Source organism: Nelumbo lutea, chromosome 8 (assembly GCF_056320005.1).
Source record: "Nelumbo lutea isolate HS-2025 chromosome 8, American lotus-T2T, whole genome shotgun sequence".
NCBI lineage: Eukaryota > Viridiplantae > Streptophyta > Magnoliopsida > Proteales > Nelumbonaceae > Nelumbo > Nelumbo lutea.
The window spans coordinates 51,776,760-51,796,524 of NC_142691.1; the positions used below are offsets into that span (position 1 = coordinate 51,776,760).

The 19,765-nt window shown below is 39.6% G+C and overlaps 1 protein-coding gene across 1 annotated transcript; it reads left to right on the plus strand.

The window, feature by feature from the left end:
* Positions 1–16,321: 16,321 nt before the first annotated feature.
* Positions 16,322–18,836, plus strand: LOC148844159 (disease resistance protein RPS6-like). Its single transcript, XM_088959510.1, has 4 exons — positions 16,322–16,387; positions 16,767–17,042; positions 17,152–18,135; positions 18,246–18,836. The coding sequence occupies exons 1-4, from the start codon at positions 16,322–16,324 to the stop codon at positions 18,834–18,836; spliced, it is 1,917 nt and encodes a 638-aa protein (XP_088815636.1).
* Positions 18,837–19,765: the final 929 nt, after the last annotated feature.

A 19,765-nucleotide genomic window follows, 5' to 3' on the forward strand; every position in this document is an offset into this window, starting at 1 on the left:
TCTTCAACAATATGGCAGCATGTTTGAAGAACCCCAAGAACTTCCACCACACCGAGAGCATGACCACTGCATCCCCCTCATGCCGAGAGCTGCCCCAACCAATGTAAGACCTTATCAATACCCTTACTTTCAAAAATTTGAAATCGAGAAGCAAGTTCAAGATATGCTTAAGCAAGGGATAATACAACCTAGTCACAGTCCATTCTCTTCATCAGTATTATTAGTCAAAAAGAAGGATGGGACGTGGTGATTTTGTATTGATTACAGAGCCCTTAACAATATCACCATTAAAGACCGATTTCCAATGCCAGTAATTGATGAGCTACTTGATGAACTCAGTCAAGCCACCATATTCTCAAAATTAGATTTACAAGCTGGGTATCATCAGATAAGGGGTACATAGGGAGGATGTTCACAAAATGGCTTTCAGGACACATGATGGCTACTAGTTCCTAGTCATGCCATTTGGGCTGACCAATGCTCCAGCCACATTTCAAGCATTAATGAATGACATATTCTGACCATATTTACGTAAGTTCATCCTTGTTTTCTTTGATGACATATTGGTCTATAGCCCCAATTGGAAGGAACATCTGAATTATCTACAGGTCACCCTTGCAACACTTGAGACCTACTAGTTGTTCGCTAAAGAGTTCAAGTGCTTCTTTGGACAAAACCAAGTTCACTACTTGGGACATGTTGTAGAGAATGGAACTATAGCAGTCGACCCAGATAAAATCTCCAGTATAATGGGCTGGCCGCAACCCAAAAGTGTGAAAGAGTTGATGGTCTTCTTGGGCCTGACTGGGTATTACCGCCGCTTCATCAAAAACTACGGCCTAATAGCTACCCCGTTGACCCAATTGCTGAAACAAGATGCTTCTCACTGGTCAACCCAGGCCCAACAAGCTTTTGAGTAGTTGAGACAAGCAGTTGCGAGCCCTCCAACATTAGCATTTCCCGATTTCACAAAAGACTTCATAATTGAGTGTGATGCCTACGGTCAAGGTGTTGGGACTGTTCTCATGCAAGAGGGGTGACCACTAGCCTTTTTCAGCAAGGCCTTAACTTCACAAAAGTGGGCCAAATCAGTTTATGAATGGGAATTAATAACAGTGGTCTTAGCAGTCCAACGTTGGCGATCCTACTTGCTCGGTAGACGGTTCATAATTTGGACCGACCACCAAAGTTTGAAGTTCTTATTGGATCAATCAGTCCTATCCCCGGAACAACAACGATGGACATCCAAGTTACTGGGGTACAACAACATAATTGAGTACAAAGCAGGGGCTGCTAACTGGGTGGTTGATGCCCTCTCACAGTACCCACAATCATTTTAGTTACTAGTATCTTCCCCAACTTCTCCACTCCTGGATATACTTCATAAAGAAGCCAAATCCCATAACTACACCCCGAGTACACCATTAAGAATGACCTACTCATCTTCAAAGGACGCCTGAAAATTTTGGCAGATTCTGCTCATCTCAGGAAGCTCTTGGATTTATTCCATGCCTCACCCACAGGTGGCCACTCTGGCATCCTACGAACACAAAAACACATCGCCACACCTTTCCATTGGAAGGCAAGCGTACATCTATCCAGAACTTCATAGTCGAGTGTGCAGTATGCCAACAAAATAAGTCGACCACTACAACACCAGTAGACCTCTTGCAACCACTCCCAATACCAACCGAAGCCTGGGATGATATATCAATGGATTTCATCACAGGATTGCCCATTTCTACCGGCAAAACAGTTATCCTTGTGGTAGTGGATAGATTGATGAAATACAATCATTTCCTACCTCTATCACACCCATTTACAGCAATCACAGTTGCTGAATTGTTCCTCCGGGAAATTGTGCGCCTACACGGACTTCCTTGCTCAATTGTATCAGACAAGGACCCTATTTTTATGAGCCATTTCTGGGCTGAGCTTTTTTGCCTGCACGAGGTTAAACTCTTCAAGCCAACTAGCTACCACCCCCAATTTGATGGACAGACAAAGGCGGTTAACAAGAGTCTCGAAACATATATGAGATGCTTCGCGGGAGATCGACCAAGACAATGGGTAAATTGGATCCACTGGGCTGAATGGTGGTACAACACCACTTTCCATAGTGTCGCTAGGATTACACCCTTCAGAGCTCTATATGGTCGGGACCCTCCCCTTCTACTTCCTTATGAAAAAGGGACTACCACAGTAGCGGCCTTAGAAGAATAGCTGATGCAACGAGATGAGGTGTTAAAGGAACTGAGACATCATCTCTTACAAGCACAACAATGGATGAAGCACACCTATGATAAATGTCACAAGAATGTCCAATATGAAGTCGATGACTAGGTGTTTCTCAAATTACAACCTTTCAGACAGATTTCAGTTGCAAGCCAATAGTGGAACAAACTCTGCCCGCGCTATTTTGGTCCATTTAAAATCCTTGAGAGAATAGGGTCAGTGGCCTACAAGCTAGACCTTCCGGCAACACCAAAATTGCACCTTGTATTCCATATCTCCTTACTGAAGAAAGGGCCAAATCCAGGAGTCATTACAAGTGTGACCCTTCCCACATTTTCAGATGAAGGACAAATGCAGACTGAGCTAGCCCGCAACATTGATTTCAGATGGGTGTGTCTGGGTGAAAGAGTCATACTAGAAGCATTAGTTGTTTGGTCTAAGCTCCCAGAAGAGGATGCAACCTAGGAATCCTACTAAGATCTACAATCAAATTTTCCCACATTAGACCTTGAGGGCAAGGTCGCTCTAAAGGAAGGGGGGATTGTAAAGACTACTGGAACAGGCCAGCGGAAAGTAGTTGATTAGTTTTACAAGAGGAGGCCACATCAACACAACTAATCGTCCACTTGCAACAGCTGTAACAGAAAGAAATCAAAGATTGTAAACAATATAAGTAGTGAAGCACAAAGAGAAATAGGACAATAGGAAGGTGAAAGAGCATCATAAGACACATGGGGCTCTGCATTGCCCCATCATAAGAAATAGGACAATAGGGCTTCAATTTCTTAGTTCATAGCTTCCTTCCAGTTGGGGCTCTGCATTGCCTCTGTAACACTATGAGGGATGGAAACAGAAGAGATAGCAAAAATATAGGCACAATAGGAAGGTGAAAGAGCATCATAAGACACATGGTGATAGGATACTTGCTACATGTCATCTTCCCTTTTCGAATGGCAATAGAAAGATCAAGGTTAGAATCAATAATAGGATTGTCAGGAGGTTCAAGATTACTCAAGTTCGGGGAATCAGGTTGTGATGGGCATTCTGCTTAAGGAGCCACCCCTCTTACTATGCCTGATGAAAAACTGCTCCTAGGATCGAGGTCGATACATGGGAGAGGGAGGAGGAAGAGGAGGAGAAGGAATAGAGGGAGGAATAGAGGTAGGAACATGAAGGCAGAAAGGAGTCCGATCTTCACTTGCATTCTCCCCTTTAAGAGAAGGATGGGGTGACTGGAAAAAGGAAGATGATCCCAAAAAGGTAACATTCTTAGAGACATATCTCTTGCCAGAGAGAGCACCAAAGCATCTATAGCCTTTCTGGACTGGAGAGTAACCAAGGAATACACACTTAACTGATTTAGGATCAAACTTGCATTAGGAAGGACTCATATCATGAACTAAACAAATACAACCAAAGACCTTAAGGGGTAGATTAAAAGGAGGTTCATCAGGGAAGAGTAGTTGGTGAGGAGAATGAAGGTTAAGGACCCTTGATGGGAGTTTGTTAATGTTTTATACACCTGTCTCAATATTATCACCCCAGAAACGAGTTGGAACATGAGTTTGGAAGGAAAAAAACCTATGGTCAAATGGTAGTGCATTTGACTTGTGAATCCCTTCTACTAGTATGTTTCTGAAGTTCAAAAATATAACCAGCCTGAGACTTTCCATGGATACCCAGGTAGAAATGGAGAATTTCGTTCAGGCAACAAAATGGAGAAGAATACTTTAGTTGGAGAAGAAGAAGGTCCTTATTGGAGGAAATAACAAGCAGAGAGAAGAAGCTATTGAAAATCAGGGAAGATCGGCGAACAACTATCATAATGGAATCAAAAGTAATGGACTGGCTTAAAGGTTTCGTAGATGGCCTTCTATTTGCAGAAAGAATACAAGGGTGGGGAAATGAAATGACAAACAATGGGAAGAGATTCACAGTAGAAAATAGAAGGAACAAAAATGGAGGATTTTTTTACTAACAGAGTTCTTTGGCAAAGGGAGAAAACACCTAGTATGCCTTCCAGAGGGACAAGCTAAATAGGGGTGGAAGATGGTCGCAGGTGCACTTGATGATTTCAACTAGAAAAAATGGGAGTTCTGGAATACTGAAGAGCAAACTATGAGGAAAGAACAAAAATCTGGGGAGGTGAGTGAGAGCCAAACTGGGAAAGCAAACCAGCAAAAGCAAACTAAAAAGATTACTCCTATAACAGTACTTCCGATAGATACGAGTTCAAAAATAATATGGGATGAAAGGAATGGGGACTGGTTTAAGAGGAAAGTTGTGAAAGTGAAAATAGAGGTTAAGGATTGGAAAGAAGTATTGCAAATCCTACTAGAGACACTTCAGCCAAAAGAGAAAATCACCCTCATCCCATTTGAAAAGAATAAGGCAATACTTGACATGGTCGAACTTCAGACTATGAGAAGAATCCTTGAAACCAAACTTGGCCAGATTGTAGTGGAAAATTGGTTGCCCTCCTATAATGAACTGAATATCTTGCAGAAGACCATAGTTATCAAGATTCTGGGTTTACCCTTAAACCTCTGGCAGGAGCACATATTCCATAAGATAGTAGTGACTTGTGGTGGGGTCTTGGAAGGTTTTTGCATGCAAAACCTTCAAGCAACAAAGACTAAAGTTGCAGGTGGAAGATTGGAAAAAATCCCAAGAAGCCTGGACATCTTCGCGGATGACTGTTGGTGAAAGGTGTGGTTGGCATCGGAAGTCGAAGCAAGGCTGTGGAACAGTTTGGAGGTAGAAGAAGATGATGACATGGACTGTTGGAGGCCATGTGGCGAGAGCTGGGTGGATCATCCAAAAGGTCAAGTTAACCAGGCATTTGTGGAAACTAAAAAGTCAAGTGATAGATTAAAGGAGACTACTTGGCCATTTAAGGGAGATTTTTGAAAAAATGCGAATGGGATCCAATGGCCTAAAAGAAATCCTATGCTGAGGTGCTGCAATCGAAAAAAGGGCCACCTCGCTCTCAATTTACAAAATCAATTGTAAAGTCAGACTCGGGTCTACATAACCCGATCTGAAAGTCTAATCTGGGCCAGGTCTTTCAAGTTGGGTCACATGACCCTTTTAAAAGTCATGCGCAAAGCTCCCTTGCGTCAGTGGGGGACAATGATTGTGGTCTATCATCGTTCCAAAGTGTGCCTATCCGCTCGAATTGTCCCCAAACAGGAATGACGATCAGAAAAACCTCCCTTCCTCTTCCTCCGGTTGCAGGAAAGACATCGGTGACTGGGTTGAAGCTACATTGGAGGCCGGTGACTGAAGAAAACTCCACGACGCTTGAGAAGCCAAACCCTCGCTACAATAGGGTCTCGCAAGGAGACTCTGAAGATGACTCAGATTGGGAGGCATTAAGAGATGTGGAAGAAGACGAGGGTGATCTGTTGTCAAGTATTGGTAGCATCATTTCGACAAATACCTGCAAACTTTTAGACTCTAAAGCTTTCGGAACTGAACTGCTCGGTGACTGGGTTGAAGCTACATTGGAGGCCGGCGACTGAAGAAAACTCCATGACGCTTGAGAAGCCAAACCCTCGCTACAATAGGGTCTCACAAAGAGATTCTGAAGATGACTCAGATTGGGAGGCATTAAGAGATGTGGAAGAAGATGAGGGTGATCTGTTGTCAAGTATTGGTAGCATCAATTCGACAAATACCTGCAAACTTTTAGACTCTGAAGCTTTCAGAACTGAACTGCTCTTCTCTGAAGATGATGGTACAGAGATTCTGGAGATACAGGATTTAGGGGCTGGTAACCTTACTGCGGAAAGTGGAAGGCCTACAGGAGATTCTTAGAGAGAGAAGAAAATAGATACAAATCAAGAAGAAAGACAAGGTGGCAGTTTTGTGGAGACGGGTTTCCATAGCAAACCGACTTTGGAACCACTGAGGAACAACTTCCCCTAGTTGCACAGGTGGACATTGTACCTGAATCTGAACCATCTGGGTTTGTCTTTGGAGGAATCGATAAAATCCAAATTCAAGATCAGGGAGTCTCTTCCCCCCTTCCTCTCAATCTAGTTCTTTCTTCGCCTCCACTTTTCTGTCAAAACTCATTTGATTTTGATCCTTGTAGTAATCTTCAGCCTTTGGATTTTGTAGTTCCAGTTGTTGAAACGTCACCGGTGGCGGATAATGACCCATGTGCAATAGAAAAAGGAGGGGGTGGTGGAAAAGACAATGAGGAGAAATTGTTTAATGTGATGGTTTTGGAAAAGGATGAGGGGGGAAATGAAGTTATTACAGGTACCCAAGAGAAGGAAAAGGAAGACTGCCATTTGGATGAGGGAGAAGAAGGCTGTAGAGAGATACCCATAGTAAAAGGAGAGGAACAAAATGAAGCCAAAAGGAAGTTCACCAAAGGAAAGGTCTATCTTAGAAAGGGGGTAAAAGATGATAGAAAAAGAAAGAGAAGAATGAAGGAGGTGGAAAGGCTAGCTTGTGGTGTGTCCTATGAGAAGGTTGTAAATAGGAAAAGGGAGAAGAAAAGAGGAGAATAGGATTTGGGATTGAATTAGGGTTGGGGAAAAAAGAGTGAAATGAAAGTGCTTTGCTAGAATGTAAGAGGTTTAGGAAGTGCAAAGAAAAGGAGAGTCATCAGGAATGTGATAAGAAAGGAGAGACTGGTTATAATCTTGTTACACGGACAAAGCTTTCAGACTTGGACAGAAGGTGGATAAGAAGTATCCAGAGTTGCAGGGGTCTAAGTTGGTCTTTTGCCCCATTGTGGGGTGCCTCGGGTGGAATCCTTACAGTGTGGATGAATGAGGAAATTGACTATCAGGAGGAACTAATAGGTCAGTACTCAGTATCAATAAAAGCCAAGAGGATGAGTGATGGAAGGGAGTGGGTCTTGACTAATGTGTATGGGCCAAATTCATATAGAGAGAGGAACTCATTCTGGGAAGAGATAGTTGCAGTCAGAGGCATATGGGAGGGTCCGTGGTGTTTGGGTGGGGATTTCAATGTAATAAGATATACAAATGAGACAAACAACCCCAACCAACCCTTAACATCTAGCATGAAACACTTCATTTCCCTAATTGAGTCCCTAGAACTAAAAGAGCCTACCTTGTTACAAGCCTCTTTCACTTGGTCAAATCTCCAAGAAAATAAAGTGTGCTCAAAACTGGATAGATTCCTATACTCCATTGATTGGGAAAAGCTGTGGGGCACTTTGACACTAAAAGCCCTACATAGAGTGACTTCTGATCATTGCCCTTTAAGCCTTTACCAAGAAAATCTTGTCGATGGTCCCACACCTTTTAGATTTGAAAACATGTGGCTAGAAGTTCCAAACTTTTTGCAAAGGGTAAAAGAATGGTGGTCAGAAGATGGGATTAGGGCTAGAAACAAAGTGGTGAGATTCTCTAAGAAACTGAAAAGATTGAAGGAAAAGGTCAAGGAGTGGAACAAAGAGGAATTTGGAAAAGTTGAGGTCATAAAGGAGGATTTAGCCAGGAAAATAGAAGAAGTGGACCAAAAGGAGGCCAGGAAAGAGTGTGGGGTGGAGGATAGAATAGAAAGATGGAATTTAAAAGTGCAATTGGAAGAGATTCTAAGAAAAGAAGAGATTTCTTGGAGGCAAAAATCTAGATGTAAATGGCTTCTGGAAGGGGATGGAAATACCAGTTTTTTCCACTTTCTAGCAAATGGGAGAAGACAGAAATACCAAATTTCCTGTATAGAGGTGGATGGAAGAGTGATAACTGCAAAAGAGGAAATTGAAAGATGCTTTGTGAATCACTTTAAGTCAATCCTAGCATCCTCTGATGAAAACATGGCAGAATTGGGAGATTTACAGTGGGACAGAGTGTCGGAATCCAAAGTTAACCTCCTAGAAAGAGCCTTCACTATTGAGGAGATACATGAAGCAATATTCTCGATGGATAGATCTAAAGCACCGGGGCCAGATGGATTTTCAATGGCTTTCATCAGGATTATTGGGAAATTTTGAAAGATGAATTAATGAATGTATTTGTGGAGTTCTATCAAGAAGGGAAATTATCGCCTATAGCAAATGCAACTTTTGTTGCTTTAGTGCCAAAAAAGGAGACCAAAACTCCTAAGGATTACAGACCAATAAGTCTTGTGGGTAGCTTGTATAAAATCATTGCTAAAGTCCTGGCTGATAGGTTGAAGACTGTACTGGCCTATATTATCTCTAAGAACCAAGGATCTTTTGTAGAGGGGAGACAAATTGTGGATCAAATTTTAGTGGCAAATGAGTGTGTGGCAGCTAAGAGAAAACAAGGTGACAAAGGTTTGATTTGTAAATTGGACCTTGAAAACGCTTATGATATGGTGGATTGGTCCTTCTTGTTGAATTTAATGGAAAAGATGGGGCTAGGTGAAAGATGGAGGATGTGGATTAAAGAATGTATTAGCTCAGCACATTTTTCTATTTTGATGAATGGAGTAGCAAAGGATTTCTTCTAGGCTAAAAAAGGACTAAGACAGGGTGACGCCTTATCTCCATTCTTATTCACCTTGGTGGTTGAGGTTTTGAGTAGACAAATCACCAAAGCTGATCAAGAAAACCAGTTTAAAGTTTGGAGAATGGGTAGATTAGAAGTGGTGGTGTCTTATTTGCAATTTGCTGATGACATAATTATTTTCTGTGAAAGCTGTGATAAAGCCAGTTTAAGAAATCTAAAAAGATTGGTGGATGAATTTCAGAAGGCCTCCAAATTGAAAGTCAATTGGGGAAAAAGCTGTGTAGCCGGAATCAACATTGAAGGGAGGGATATCCAAGCCATGGCAAATCTACTAGGTTGTGAAGTGAAAAATTGGCTTCTGGAATACTTAGGAATGCCCTTGGGTGGGAATCCGAAAGCTGAAAGCTTCTGGAATCCGGTGGTAGAGAGGTTCTTGAAGAAGTTGGCAATGTGGAAGAGAGATTATATTTCCTTTGGGGGAAGAACCACCTTGATAAAACAACCCTTGCAAACCTTCCCACTTACTTCCTTTCCTCCTTTAAGATCCCAGTGAAAATATCTAGGAAATTGGAGAAGATTAAGGGACTTTTTGTGGGAGCCAAGTGAAGAAAAAAAAGATCATTTAGTGAAATGGGAGCAAGTTTGTTACCCTAAGGACCAGGGTGGATTAGGTACTAATAAAGAGAAACAAGGCCCTCCTAGGGAAATGGCTATGGAGATTCCCTTGTGAGGAAGAAAGGTTGTGGGACAGGGTCATTAAAAGCTTACATGGTGATGTAGATAACGGCTAGGATGCAAAATTAGCCTCTAATGCAGCTCCATCCTCTCCTTGGAAAGCAATCTTTGAGGTATATCCAACTTTTCTTCAATTTATCAGGTTTGATGTTGGTTGTGGCAACAAAGTTTTATTCTGGGAAGACCTTTGGGTTGGGGATGTGCCTCTTATGTTCATTTTCCCAGACCTCTACTCTTTATCAAACTATAAAAACAAACCTGTTGCTAGGTTTGGTGTGCTTTCAGAATCAGGGATCTCTTGGGATTTTAGCTTTAGAAGAGGGTTGAGGGAAAACGAGTGTGTCTCTAGTGCTGTTGATTTCAACACTTGAGAGGGTCTACTTAGACCAATCTATAGCTGATTGTAGAGTGTGGTCCCCAACTTCTGATGGTTTATTTTCCTATGCGTCTTTCTTTGGTTTGTTCACTCATTTTAACCCTATGGGGGTGAACTTCCTAGTGAGAGAAATTTGGACTAAACCGATCCCTCCAAAAGTACAAGCTTTTTGTTGGAAAGTGTTCCTAGGAAAGGTAAATACTTGTGATGTGCTACAAAAAGGGAGGCCAAACAATTGCCTTTCTCCTCATGTGTGTGTCCTTTGTTTGGGATGTGGTGAAACTCTAACCCACTTGCTATTATCCTACTCTTTTGCTTCTAGTATTTGGAATATTGTTTGTTCTCTCTTTGGATGCAGATGGGCTCCCTCACAGGATGTGGTAAATCTATTCAGCCCCTCTTTCCTGTATCAACGGAAGAAAAGGTGAAAATGTATATGGAAGTCAGTGAGAGCAGCTACAATATGGACTATTTGGGAGGAAAGAAACCTAAAAATCTTTTTAGGAAAAAGCAAAACAATGGAGGAAGTTATTGAAGCCATAAAATTGAGAACTGCACTTTGGGTGAAGACCATGGAGAATTTTAGAAACTACTCCACAAATGAGATACTAAGGAATTGGGCTGAAATAGCACAAACAGATGTACCAAAGTTTTTGTAAGCATGGAATGGAAGCCACCAGCACGGGTGTGTTTAGAAATTATCTGGGTGTGGTGGTGGCACTCTACTCTGGACCAATAGGTTATAGTGACTCAATACAGGCTGAATCTCTAGCCCTACTTCAAGGTCTAAAGATGGTTGAGCAGATAGGAACAATAGACTTAGAAATTGAAGGAAACTCTCTATTGGTCATCTGTTGGGCCAAAAACATCACATCAATACCTTGGAAGCTCAAGTTTATTTTCAGAGAAATTGACACACTTGCAAGGAAGTTCAACTCTCAGTTTGTTGGGTTAAAAGGGATGGTGGATACCCTAGTAAAACAAGGGGCAAATGGATCTTCATTGTATTGGGCAGTATTGTAACTGATTGCTAGAGATTGCAATTTCCTAGGCAATCTTTAGCTATTGTATCTTAATCTCTTTGTTATTAATGAAAGATTTCTACTGATCAAAAAACAAAAAAAAACATGAGTTTGGAACAATAAGCCTTGAGCAACTTCAACCACATACCTATTTTTTCTTTCAGCCACCCCATTTTGTTGTGGACTATGACTACATGAACTTTGGTGAAATAGTGCCCTTGTCTTCAAGAAATTTATGCAAGTGATGTTCAAAGTATTCATTGGCATTGTCAAATCTTATTATCTTAACTCTTTTCTCAAATTGTGTTTTGACCATATTCATGAAGTTTTGAACAATCATAGGAACTTCATCTCTACTTTTTATCAAATAAAGCCATGTATATCGACTGTAGTCATCAATGAAGAGAATGAAATATCTGTATCCCCCTACAGGGGACAACATATGGGCCCCAAACATCCATATGGATCAAGTGGAAAGCAACATTACTTCTTTTTACTACTTGCAAAATATGTGTTTTTACATTGTTTGGATAAATGAAAAACTTCACATTCAAAATTCAATTTGGACACAGAATCAAACAAGTTTGGAAACAAAAGTGTGACAGAATTGACAGACATATGACCAAGGCAACAATGCCATAATTTCAATACTCATTTTCTCACCTAAACAAGACTCAGTCTAGCTTAACAATCCATGCTCTGAAGGTCCATCCAGGAGGTAAACTCCATCCACTTCATGCCCACTTCCAATCGTCTTCCCTGTGCTTAGGTCCTGAAAAATACAATAGTTGGAAAAAAAAGTCATTGAGCAATTATGAGATTTTATTAGAGAACTAATAGACAATAAATTATTTTGTAGCTAGGGCACATGTAGAACGGAGTCAAGAGAAAGGTTATTAGTGATTCTGACTTCACCCTGACCTGAGATTGGGGTTAACTTATGTGGTAAAATGTGAAGGCATACCAATCATATGGGCATTGACCCCAGAGTCTACAATCCATGGGCTAAAGGAGGTGGAACAAGCAAGTGCAGTACATGTCTTGGTATATGAATTAGATAAATTACTAAGTCCAAAACCAGATGAGGAGGATGTACCACCATTCTCTAGCTACAACAATATATTCTTGAGTTTGTCCATCACATCAAAGGAGTCAAGCACATCCAAGGGTTGAGCATCATTACCAACTGTAGCCAAGTGAGAATTGGCCTTCTTCCCAGTTTTGTACTTCTCTGACTTTATATGAGGATTGAGCTTCCAACACCTTTCTTTAGTGTGTCTTGGCTTTTTGCAGTACTCACAAATAATATCCTCGACCTTCTCTGCAATGGGATCTTTGCTAGTATTTTGCTTAGGTCGTGATGACATAAAGGTAGAATGATCACTCACAAAGGATTGCATCATTGTGGTTCTTTGACTTTCTTCCCCTTGTACAAGAGAGTAAGTAGTAGCAAGAGATACAATGCTTGCATTAAGAATGTATTGCTTGGTGAAATCAAATTTTTAGGTTTAAGCCTGCCAAAAAATCAAAGACTATTCTCTTCTATGTACTTCCGATACTGCTCACCATCTCTAGGCTCCTTCCAAACTAGAGATTTCAAGTGATCCATTTCTTCCCAGATAGACTGTAGAGAAGAGAAATACATAGCAACAGATCTCTCCCCTTGACGCATATTACAAGTTTTCCTTCGAAACTGATACACTCTAGTAGTATTGTTAACTTAGGAATAAGTAGCAACCACCCTATCCTAGATATCCTTGGCAGATGGAAGAAACATGTAATTTCAAGCAATATGAGGTTGCATTGAGCAAATCAGCCATGACATAACAAGGGAGTTGTCCTATTCCCACCTTGCAAATTTCAAGTCTTCAGGACTCGGCTTCACTTCCCTTCCTGTGATGAATCCCAGTTTACCCCTCCTAGTAATGGTAAGTTTAGCAGACTGAGACCACTCTAAAATATTAGTTCCATCTAGTTTAATAGTAATTATCATTACCACTAGAAATATCTACAGTTCCTGGGAACACGCCGGGAACCATTTGAAAATCCTTAGATGATTCCATATTATAACAAGACACCTTTTCACCAACCAAAAAGGACCCCAATACTTTAATCAAGGTTCCAGACCCAAAAACCAGGTTACTACATGGTTAAGAACCAAAGGAAGCCCAAAAAAGCTATGTTGGCAGCAAAATAGAAGGAGAAAAAAATCTCCCAAAAACCACATAGTGCTCAGAAAATTATGGGACCACTTCCCGTCAATCCCAAATTGAAAAATGACCTGAATGGTCTAAACTTGTTATACATGGCTCGACATCAGATCTGGAATTTCTGCGATTTTTTCATTAAAAAATCCACCAAAAATCATAGAAGCTTCATATGATGACAAGATTCATGCCAAAATTTTTCTAAAATCAGGGTGATTCAAACTGTGCTGGCTTCATAGATTGCCGCCGGCACTTGTACGGACTGATGATGTCATCCGGCGGCGGTGTGACGTTAGTAGTTCGCCTCTGGGTAAGAGATCAGTAGAGAACAACTCCCAGATGCTTCTACCCACTCTGATACCAAGTTGCAGAAACTAGGGTTTCAAGAGAGTGGAAGAAGAGAAGAGAAGAGAGCAAGTGTCAAGAGGTGTGTGTTATTCACTGTTCACACCCTCAAAAGATTACTTTATAATTTGAGTAAATAATAATTACAAGATGGCCCATATATTGGTGCCCAAATACTGAAAGAGTATAAGAAGGGAGAAAAAAACCAAAAACACCCATGTCTAGCCATTCTCAACATCCTCCATCAAATTCTTTGTTGAATAGATCGTTTGCTGAAATCCAATCTTGTCTTTTCTCACTCTAGAGTCTGATTTAATTTGATCTGTTTCCTGGTTGTATGGTTGATATGTCCATACTTTAAATAAAAAATGTCTTGGGTTACTCCGAATATTTGAAGAAAGCAAAAGAGAAGGGTGAAATTGTGCTCTGAAATAGGGAATGCGATCTTTAATCATTCCCGGATACCTGCGCATGCCTAGTGTACTGATATCAATATCATATATGATACTTGTTGTGTTTCAGTAGTGTTCATTTTTCCTATAAAAAACGTTGCTCTGCAATGTTTAAGATGATATGATATTGTTTGATGAGTGATTATTTCTAAAAGGATATGAAACAAATATTGTTGAGGTAAGTAACCCTGCAAGGGTTACTCTGCAGGCAACCTGATTGATTTTCAGCTTGACATCACATTTTCAGTTAGATCATGGATGTTGAAGTGAAGTTGATCCACGCCTCACATCTTTTCTTGTGTTTTTGACCTCTTCATTTCCAGGCATCACTTTATTGATTTTCATTGTAATAACCTGTGCTGTGATGGCTTGCCACCCTAGCATTACATTACAACACCATGACAACGCAACTCCTTTATACTCATCTCGCAATGCCATGTCAACATTTAGGCATTTTCGAGAAGAAGAAATCCTTGTAGCAAAATCGGGCCAGCATCTAGAAAGGGGCTGTAGCTACACCAGTGCTGATGTGGGGATCCCAAGGAAAAGGGCAGGAACCTAGATCCCAGGATCTTTGCATGGACATGTGGTGATACCCCAAGTGTGTTGCCTGTTTTAGATCTAACAGAATTCTAACAAACTTTCCCGCTTTGAAATGTTTTCCTCCCTGATGTACCTGTGTCTATAAATAGGAGATGTCTGAGACTCTTCCACACCTTCATCTTCTAGAGTCTTGTGGAAGCTCTTCTACTCTGAAAACCCTAATTCCCCCAAGCCTACACTCACCCTTTCTCCCTCACTAGAGCCATCTACCATCTTTCAGGTAAACCTCTACTTTGCCTTGCCCTTATTGCTTATAATTCCCTTTTCATTGTTCTTTACTATTTATCAATGATGATTTGAGTTGTTGATACATCTTGCTGTAGATGTTAAGGCCCCTTTTGTTTTTCGGTTTTTGAAGGAGAGAAAGTTGGTCAATGGTATGTAGTTCCCATTGACCACTTTTCCCATGTTCTTTTTTCATGTTTATGTAGGACCCATGGAAAAATCACTTTCCCTATGTATTATTTACCCGGGTAAGTAACTTTCCCACTTTCCCTCAAGTGGGAAAGTTGGCAATTTTTCCCATTCTAACAATGACTTACCCTGGCAATTTCACTTACCTAGGTAAGTGTTTCTTAGGATTTTGTGTTCACTTACCTAGGTAAATATACTTTTGAAAAATGAACTAAGGTCTAAATAGTTTTTTGGGTTCTCCAGGCTTGTTTGCATTCCCATTCACATGTCGAATTTGGTTTCAAGTTCCTTTGGATATATTGTCCTCTTCTCTTTCAAGTTCCTTCGTCTTACAACTTAAGTTTCTACTTGTGATTTAGTTTACTCAGCAATATTGATCTCAACCCAATGCTTGCTTTTTTCTATTTTTTTCTTCATCAATGGTAAGTAGATGATCTATGACTGGTTTATGTAGGACAGGGTATGTGGTCATACAAATTTTAGATCTGGTGGTGGAAATTAGTTAAAGAAGCTAGAGCTTTGGCTCCCAATCTGAACACCCCCTTCAAGTGGACACCCCAGTCAGTCAACAGTCAAGCTAACTCCCTAGTCAAATCAGGAGTCACAAATGACAATCTTGTTGGGGGAATGCCTGGGCCAGGTTTTGATTTGTAAAATTCAATTTTAGCAACTATACAGAGTGGGTCAGCATTATTTCTTTTCTTTGTAATGGCTATTGAAAACTGTGGATATTATGTAATTTTTTCTTACAGCAATGAATCATCTTTGACTGTCGCTTATAAAAGAGGAGAGAACTAGAAGACAGTCTATTAGATGTTACTTCTATAAACTTTGTCTAAATAGTTCATGAGCGTCTACATATCTATTTATTAGTGCTTCTGATTTATTCTGACCATTTGATCCCAATTTGATTTTCTATTTGTCATCATTCTCATTTAGTTCTCAAGGTTCAAAATATCAATACGGCTGATATACTGGTAGCGGCGTATCGGCCTGTATCAATTCAAAGCTCATTTCTCCTATTTTTTTTTAGTTTTTTTTTAAACCTGGTTCAAAGGGGTCGATTTAAGGCCTGTCTACCCCCTGAACCGGGTTAAACCCTGAAACACCCCCTGCAGGGGCATATCGGGAATCCTCCGATACGGCCCAATACGTATCAAAATTTCGAACCTTGGTTGTTCTGACACCATAGCGCATCTATTAGTCTGTTATCTGGGGTGCACAATTTTTGTTCTGCTCATTAATACTTGCATCTGATGATATGTCCTTGGGTGTGTGTTTTAGCCATCTGACACATAATAAGAGCGCATGTATTCATCCATAATGGTCCATCTGATGTTTTATTTTGAACACCTGTAGGATCCATTGATCCATCTGCTTATTTTCTGAGGACCACAACTATAGGTCATTTGACCAAATTGCCTTGGCATCTGGGGTCATTTTTTTTTATTTCATTTTCCATCAGCTTGTGATGACTAATAAAGTTCAGTTGGACCGGAAATTGCAAATGTTGATCATTGCTGGTTTCACTGATCAGGTTCAGATAATCTGCGGTTTCAGATTATTTGATTGTTCTGCTTTGAAGTTCATCCATTCTTGCAAACTCTAGATGTTGACATGTCACATCTTGAGTTTGACAGGATGTACTAAGGAATATAATTTCGAGTTGTAATTGTAAGGTCCATCAATCCTTTATATGGTAATGTTGGTAGTAATCTTTCATAGGCTATATTATCTCTTGGATTCGATATTGGTATCTTTAGTAGTTAGGCTAGACTGTTGCTAACTTAAAGGTTTGTTTTTATTTCAGTTAACTTCTCTTTGCTTTAGTTTCTTCATCTGATTTTTGTGCAATTTATTTGAACCTTAATTGTCTACTAAGTAATTATAGAAATTCTTCTCTTAATACTAATCAGGGATCAGGTGCAATTGAAGGCCTTGTGATAGAAAACTCAGATGGATTAATTAATGAACTGAATGCTGAAGCATTTGCAGCAATGCAGAAACTAAGATTCCTTAAACTCAATCATGTACACCTCATGGGGAGCTATGAACATCTTCCTAGATCATCAAGATGGCTTTGTTGGCATGGATTCCCTTTGGAAAATTTACCAACCAAATTTCATCTGGAGAATCTTAGCATTCTTGACATGCAATATAGTAGAATTAAGCAACTACGGAATGGAAACAAGGTAAGGCATTCCATCTTTGTTTTTAATTTCTTTTAGTGAAATCCACATTTCATGGAAACTGAATTTTTCACAATCTTCTTATTTATTTTATTTTTGTTCTTTTGTACAGTCGCTCAAAGAGTTGAAGATACTTAATCTTAGCCATTCAGTGCACATGACCAAAACTCCGAATTTCTTAGGACTCCCCAATCTAGAGAGATTGATCCTTGAAGGCTGTATAAGTTTGGTTGATGTTCATCATTCTGTTGGACACCTTGAGAAACTTATTTATTTGAATCTAAAAAAATGCATAAAACTCAAGGATCTGCCGAGGAGTGTTTGGGAGGTAAAATGTCTTGAATCTCTGATACTCTCAGGCTGCTCAAATCTTCACATGTCTCAGTCAAAACCATGGCCTTTGTTCTTATGTTATTGGAAATCGCTGTCAAAATGTCCAGGTTCCATCATTCCACCAGCATTTTCGCTCTCAAGTTTATGCTTCTTAAAATGTCTAGATCTCAGTTATTGTAATCCATTAGAAGAGCCAATGTCCAGCGCTTTTGTATTCTTGAAGTCATTGGAAGAGTTAAATCTGAGCAACAACAATTTCAGTAGCCTACCAGACAGCATCAGTTGTCTTCACCAGCTCAAGTTTCTTGAATTAAGAAACTGCACAAGGCTAAAATCACTTCCAAAGCTTCCATCAAGCTTAATGTCACTAAATACAGATGGGTGTACATCTTTGGAAACATTATCAAATCTTGAAAGCTTAACCTCATTGGTACAATTGCCTTTTTTCCAGAATAATTTGTGTAGCCTACCAACTGGCCTTGGTGGCCTTTCTCGACTGCTATACCTTGGATTACAACAATGCACAAGGCTTCAATCAATCAAAGAGCTTCCATCAGGTTTGGAGAGATCGCTTGCAAATGATTGTATGTCTTTGGAAGAGTTACCAAACATTTCAAACTTGCATAACTTGTCACACTTACAGCTTTCTAATTGTGACAAGCTAGTTCAGATTCAGGGCTTGGAGTTGTTGGAATCTGTAGGATACATTATTGTTGATAGTTACAACAATCTAACAGATATGTTTTGGAATAATCTCAGACAGGTCTCTCTCTCTCTCTCTCTCTCTCTCCCCCCTTGTCAATTTGTCTATCTAAACATCTGATTTACATGGAACAGGGTCTGCATTGAAGTTCTTTTGTTCTCCTTCTCAAGAGTGTAGTTCCAGATTGGATCAACCATCAGATTATGGGGTCTGTAATATCAGTCCGCTTTAAGGATTGTAGAATCAAAGCACTGATTATATGGGTAGTTTACACTTCAGATGAAGAGACTAATTTGATCAGCAAGGCTGTACTGGAAGAGATAGAGTTGATTGGTAACCCTACTGGTGAGGAGACCAATTTGATCGGTTTTACTGCTTACATTAAGTTCTATAATAAAATGAAAGATCATTACTGGTGGTCAGAATTCCATGAGCCTTCAGTAAGTAATCTATGTCAAATGCATCATTCTTTTGTCAATTATCTACCCAATAATGAGATGGCCAATCAGTTTGACAGTGTGGATGAAATGGAGTTTTCAGAAGACGTGGCTCTGGATCATGCTGTTATTGACAGATATGGATCAACAATGGATACGGAAGGAGTTAACAAGAAGAGAAGTCTTCATGACCATGAGGTGGGAACCACTTCTGTAGAGGTAAGGAACTGCATTGAGGATCTTCCAAATGATGCCACTAGAGTACTAAGCTTGCCCCCAGCAATATACAGTTCAAAGAGGGTCCCTAAGAGACTAAGATCTTAAAAGGACATCAGGGTGGTTTGATGATTACAAACAGGTGCTGAAAGCGGGTTGCTAAAAGCATGCTAACATTACAATGGCTTAAAACTGAGGAAATATTTGGTTAATTTAAGGACTCATGACTTGGCTAGCTAAGCCGTTGAATGATTTGACCTGGCGAATGGGCTTTGTATTAGATTCATTTACTAGTCAATAATTATCATTTATCATACTTATTTTTGTTTAATACAATGTAGAAATATTCTCATTTTTACCATGTATTTTCTGTAGTTTTCCACATCTTATATGTTTTATATTTTTGCTTAATTTACACCATCATGGGTTAACCTAACCGAGATGGCAACCGTCCATTTGGATAGAAAATGGTTTTGTTTTAGGGTTGGTACTAACTTTTAAAAATGTTACTTATTATTATTAATATCCTGCTTCACATGTATTATTTGGTCATTGATGGTGGGCTTTTGCATTGTGTATCCTGTTTTAACCGGTCCAATTAAGGTTCAAAGTATCGGAACGTTATGTGTATCGGAAAGGCAAATTTAAGAGACATATCGGGATACGCCTTGGATATGCATGGATATGGACGAAAAATTAAGATATGCATGGAAAAGTTATAAATACTCTAATAAATCATAAATAAACATCAATATCACTAAATATAAGACATAAATGAGTTATTTATGCATAAAAATAACACGTTTTAGTGGGTTTTATGAAAAAACATATTATAATCAATAAACGGGAAGTTGGGAATAGAAACATATTATCTAATTATGGACATAATAGATCAAGTAATCATTTTGCATGTTTTATTCTAATTTTCTAAAAACTAAATAATTATTTATTTTTATTCAAATAATTATTTTACATGTTATTTTCTAAAAATTAAATTAAAATTAAGAAAAGTAAATATGTAACAAAAAATTGAATGG

Coding starts and splice junctions, on each gene's coding strand:
- LOC148844159 (XM_088959510.1), top strand. CDS start 16,322: ATGACTAATAAAGTTCAGTTGGACCGGAAATTGCAAATGTTGATCATT. Junction 17,043..17,151: donor AACTACGGAATGGAAACAAG/GTAAGGCATTCC, acceptor TCTTTTGTACAG/TCGCTCAAAGAGTTGAAGAT. Junction 18,136..18,245: donor TTTGGAATAATCTCAGACAG/GTCTCTCTCTCT, acceptor CTCCTTCTCAAG/AGTGTAGTTCCAGATTGGAT.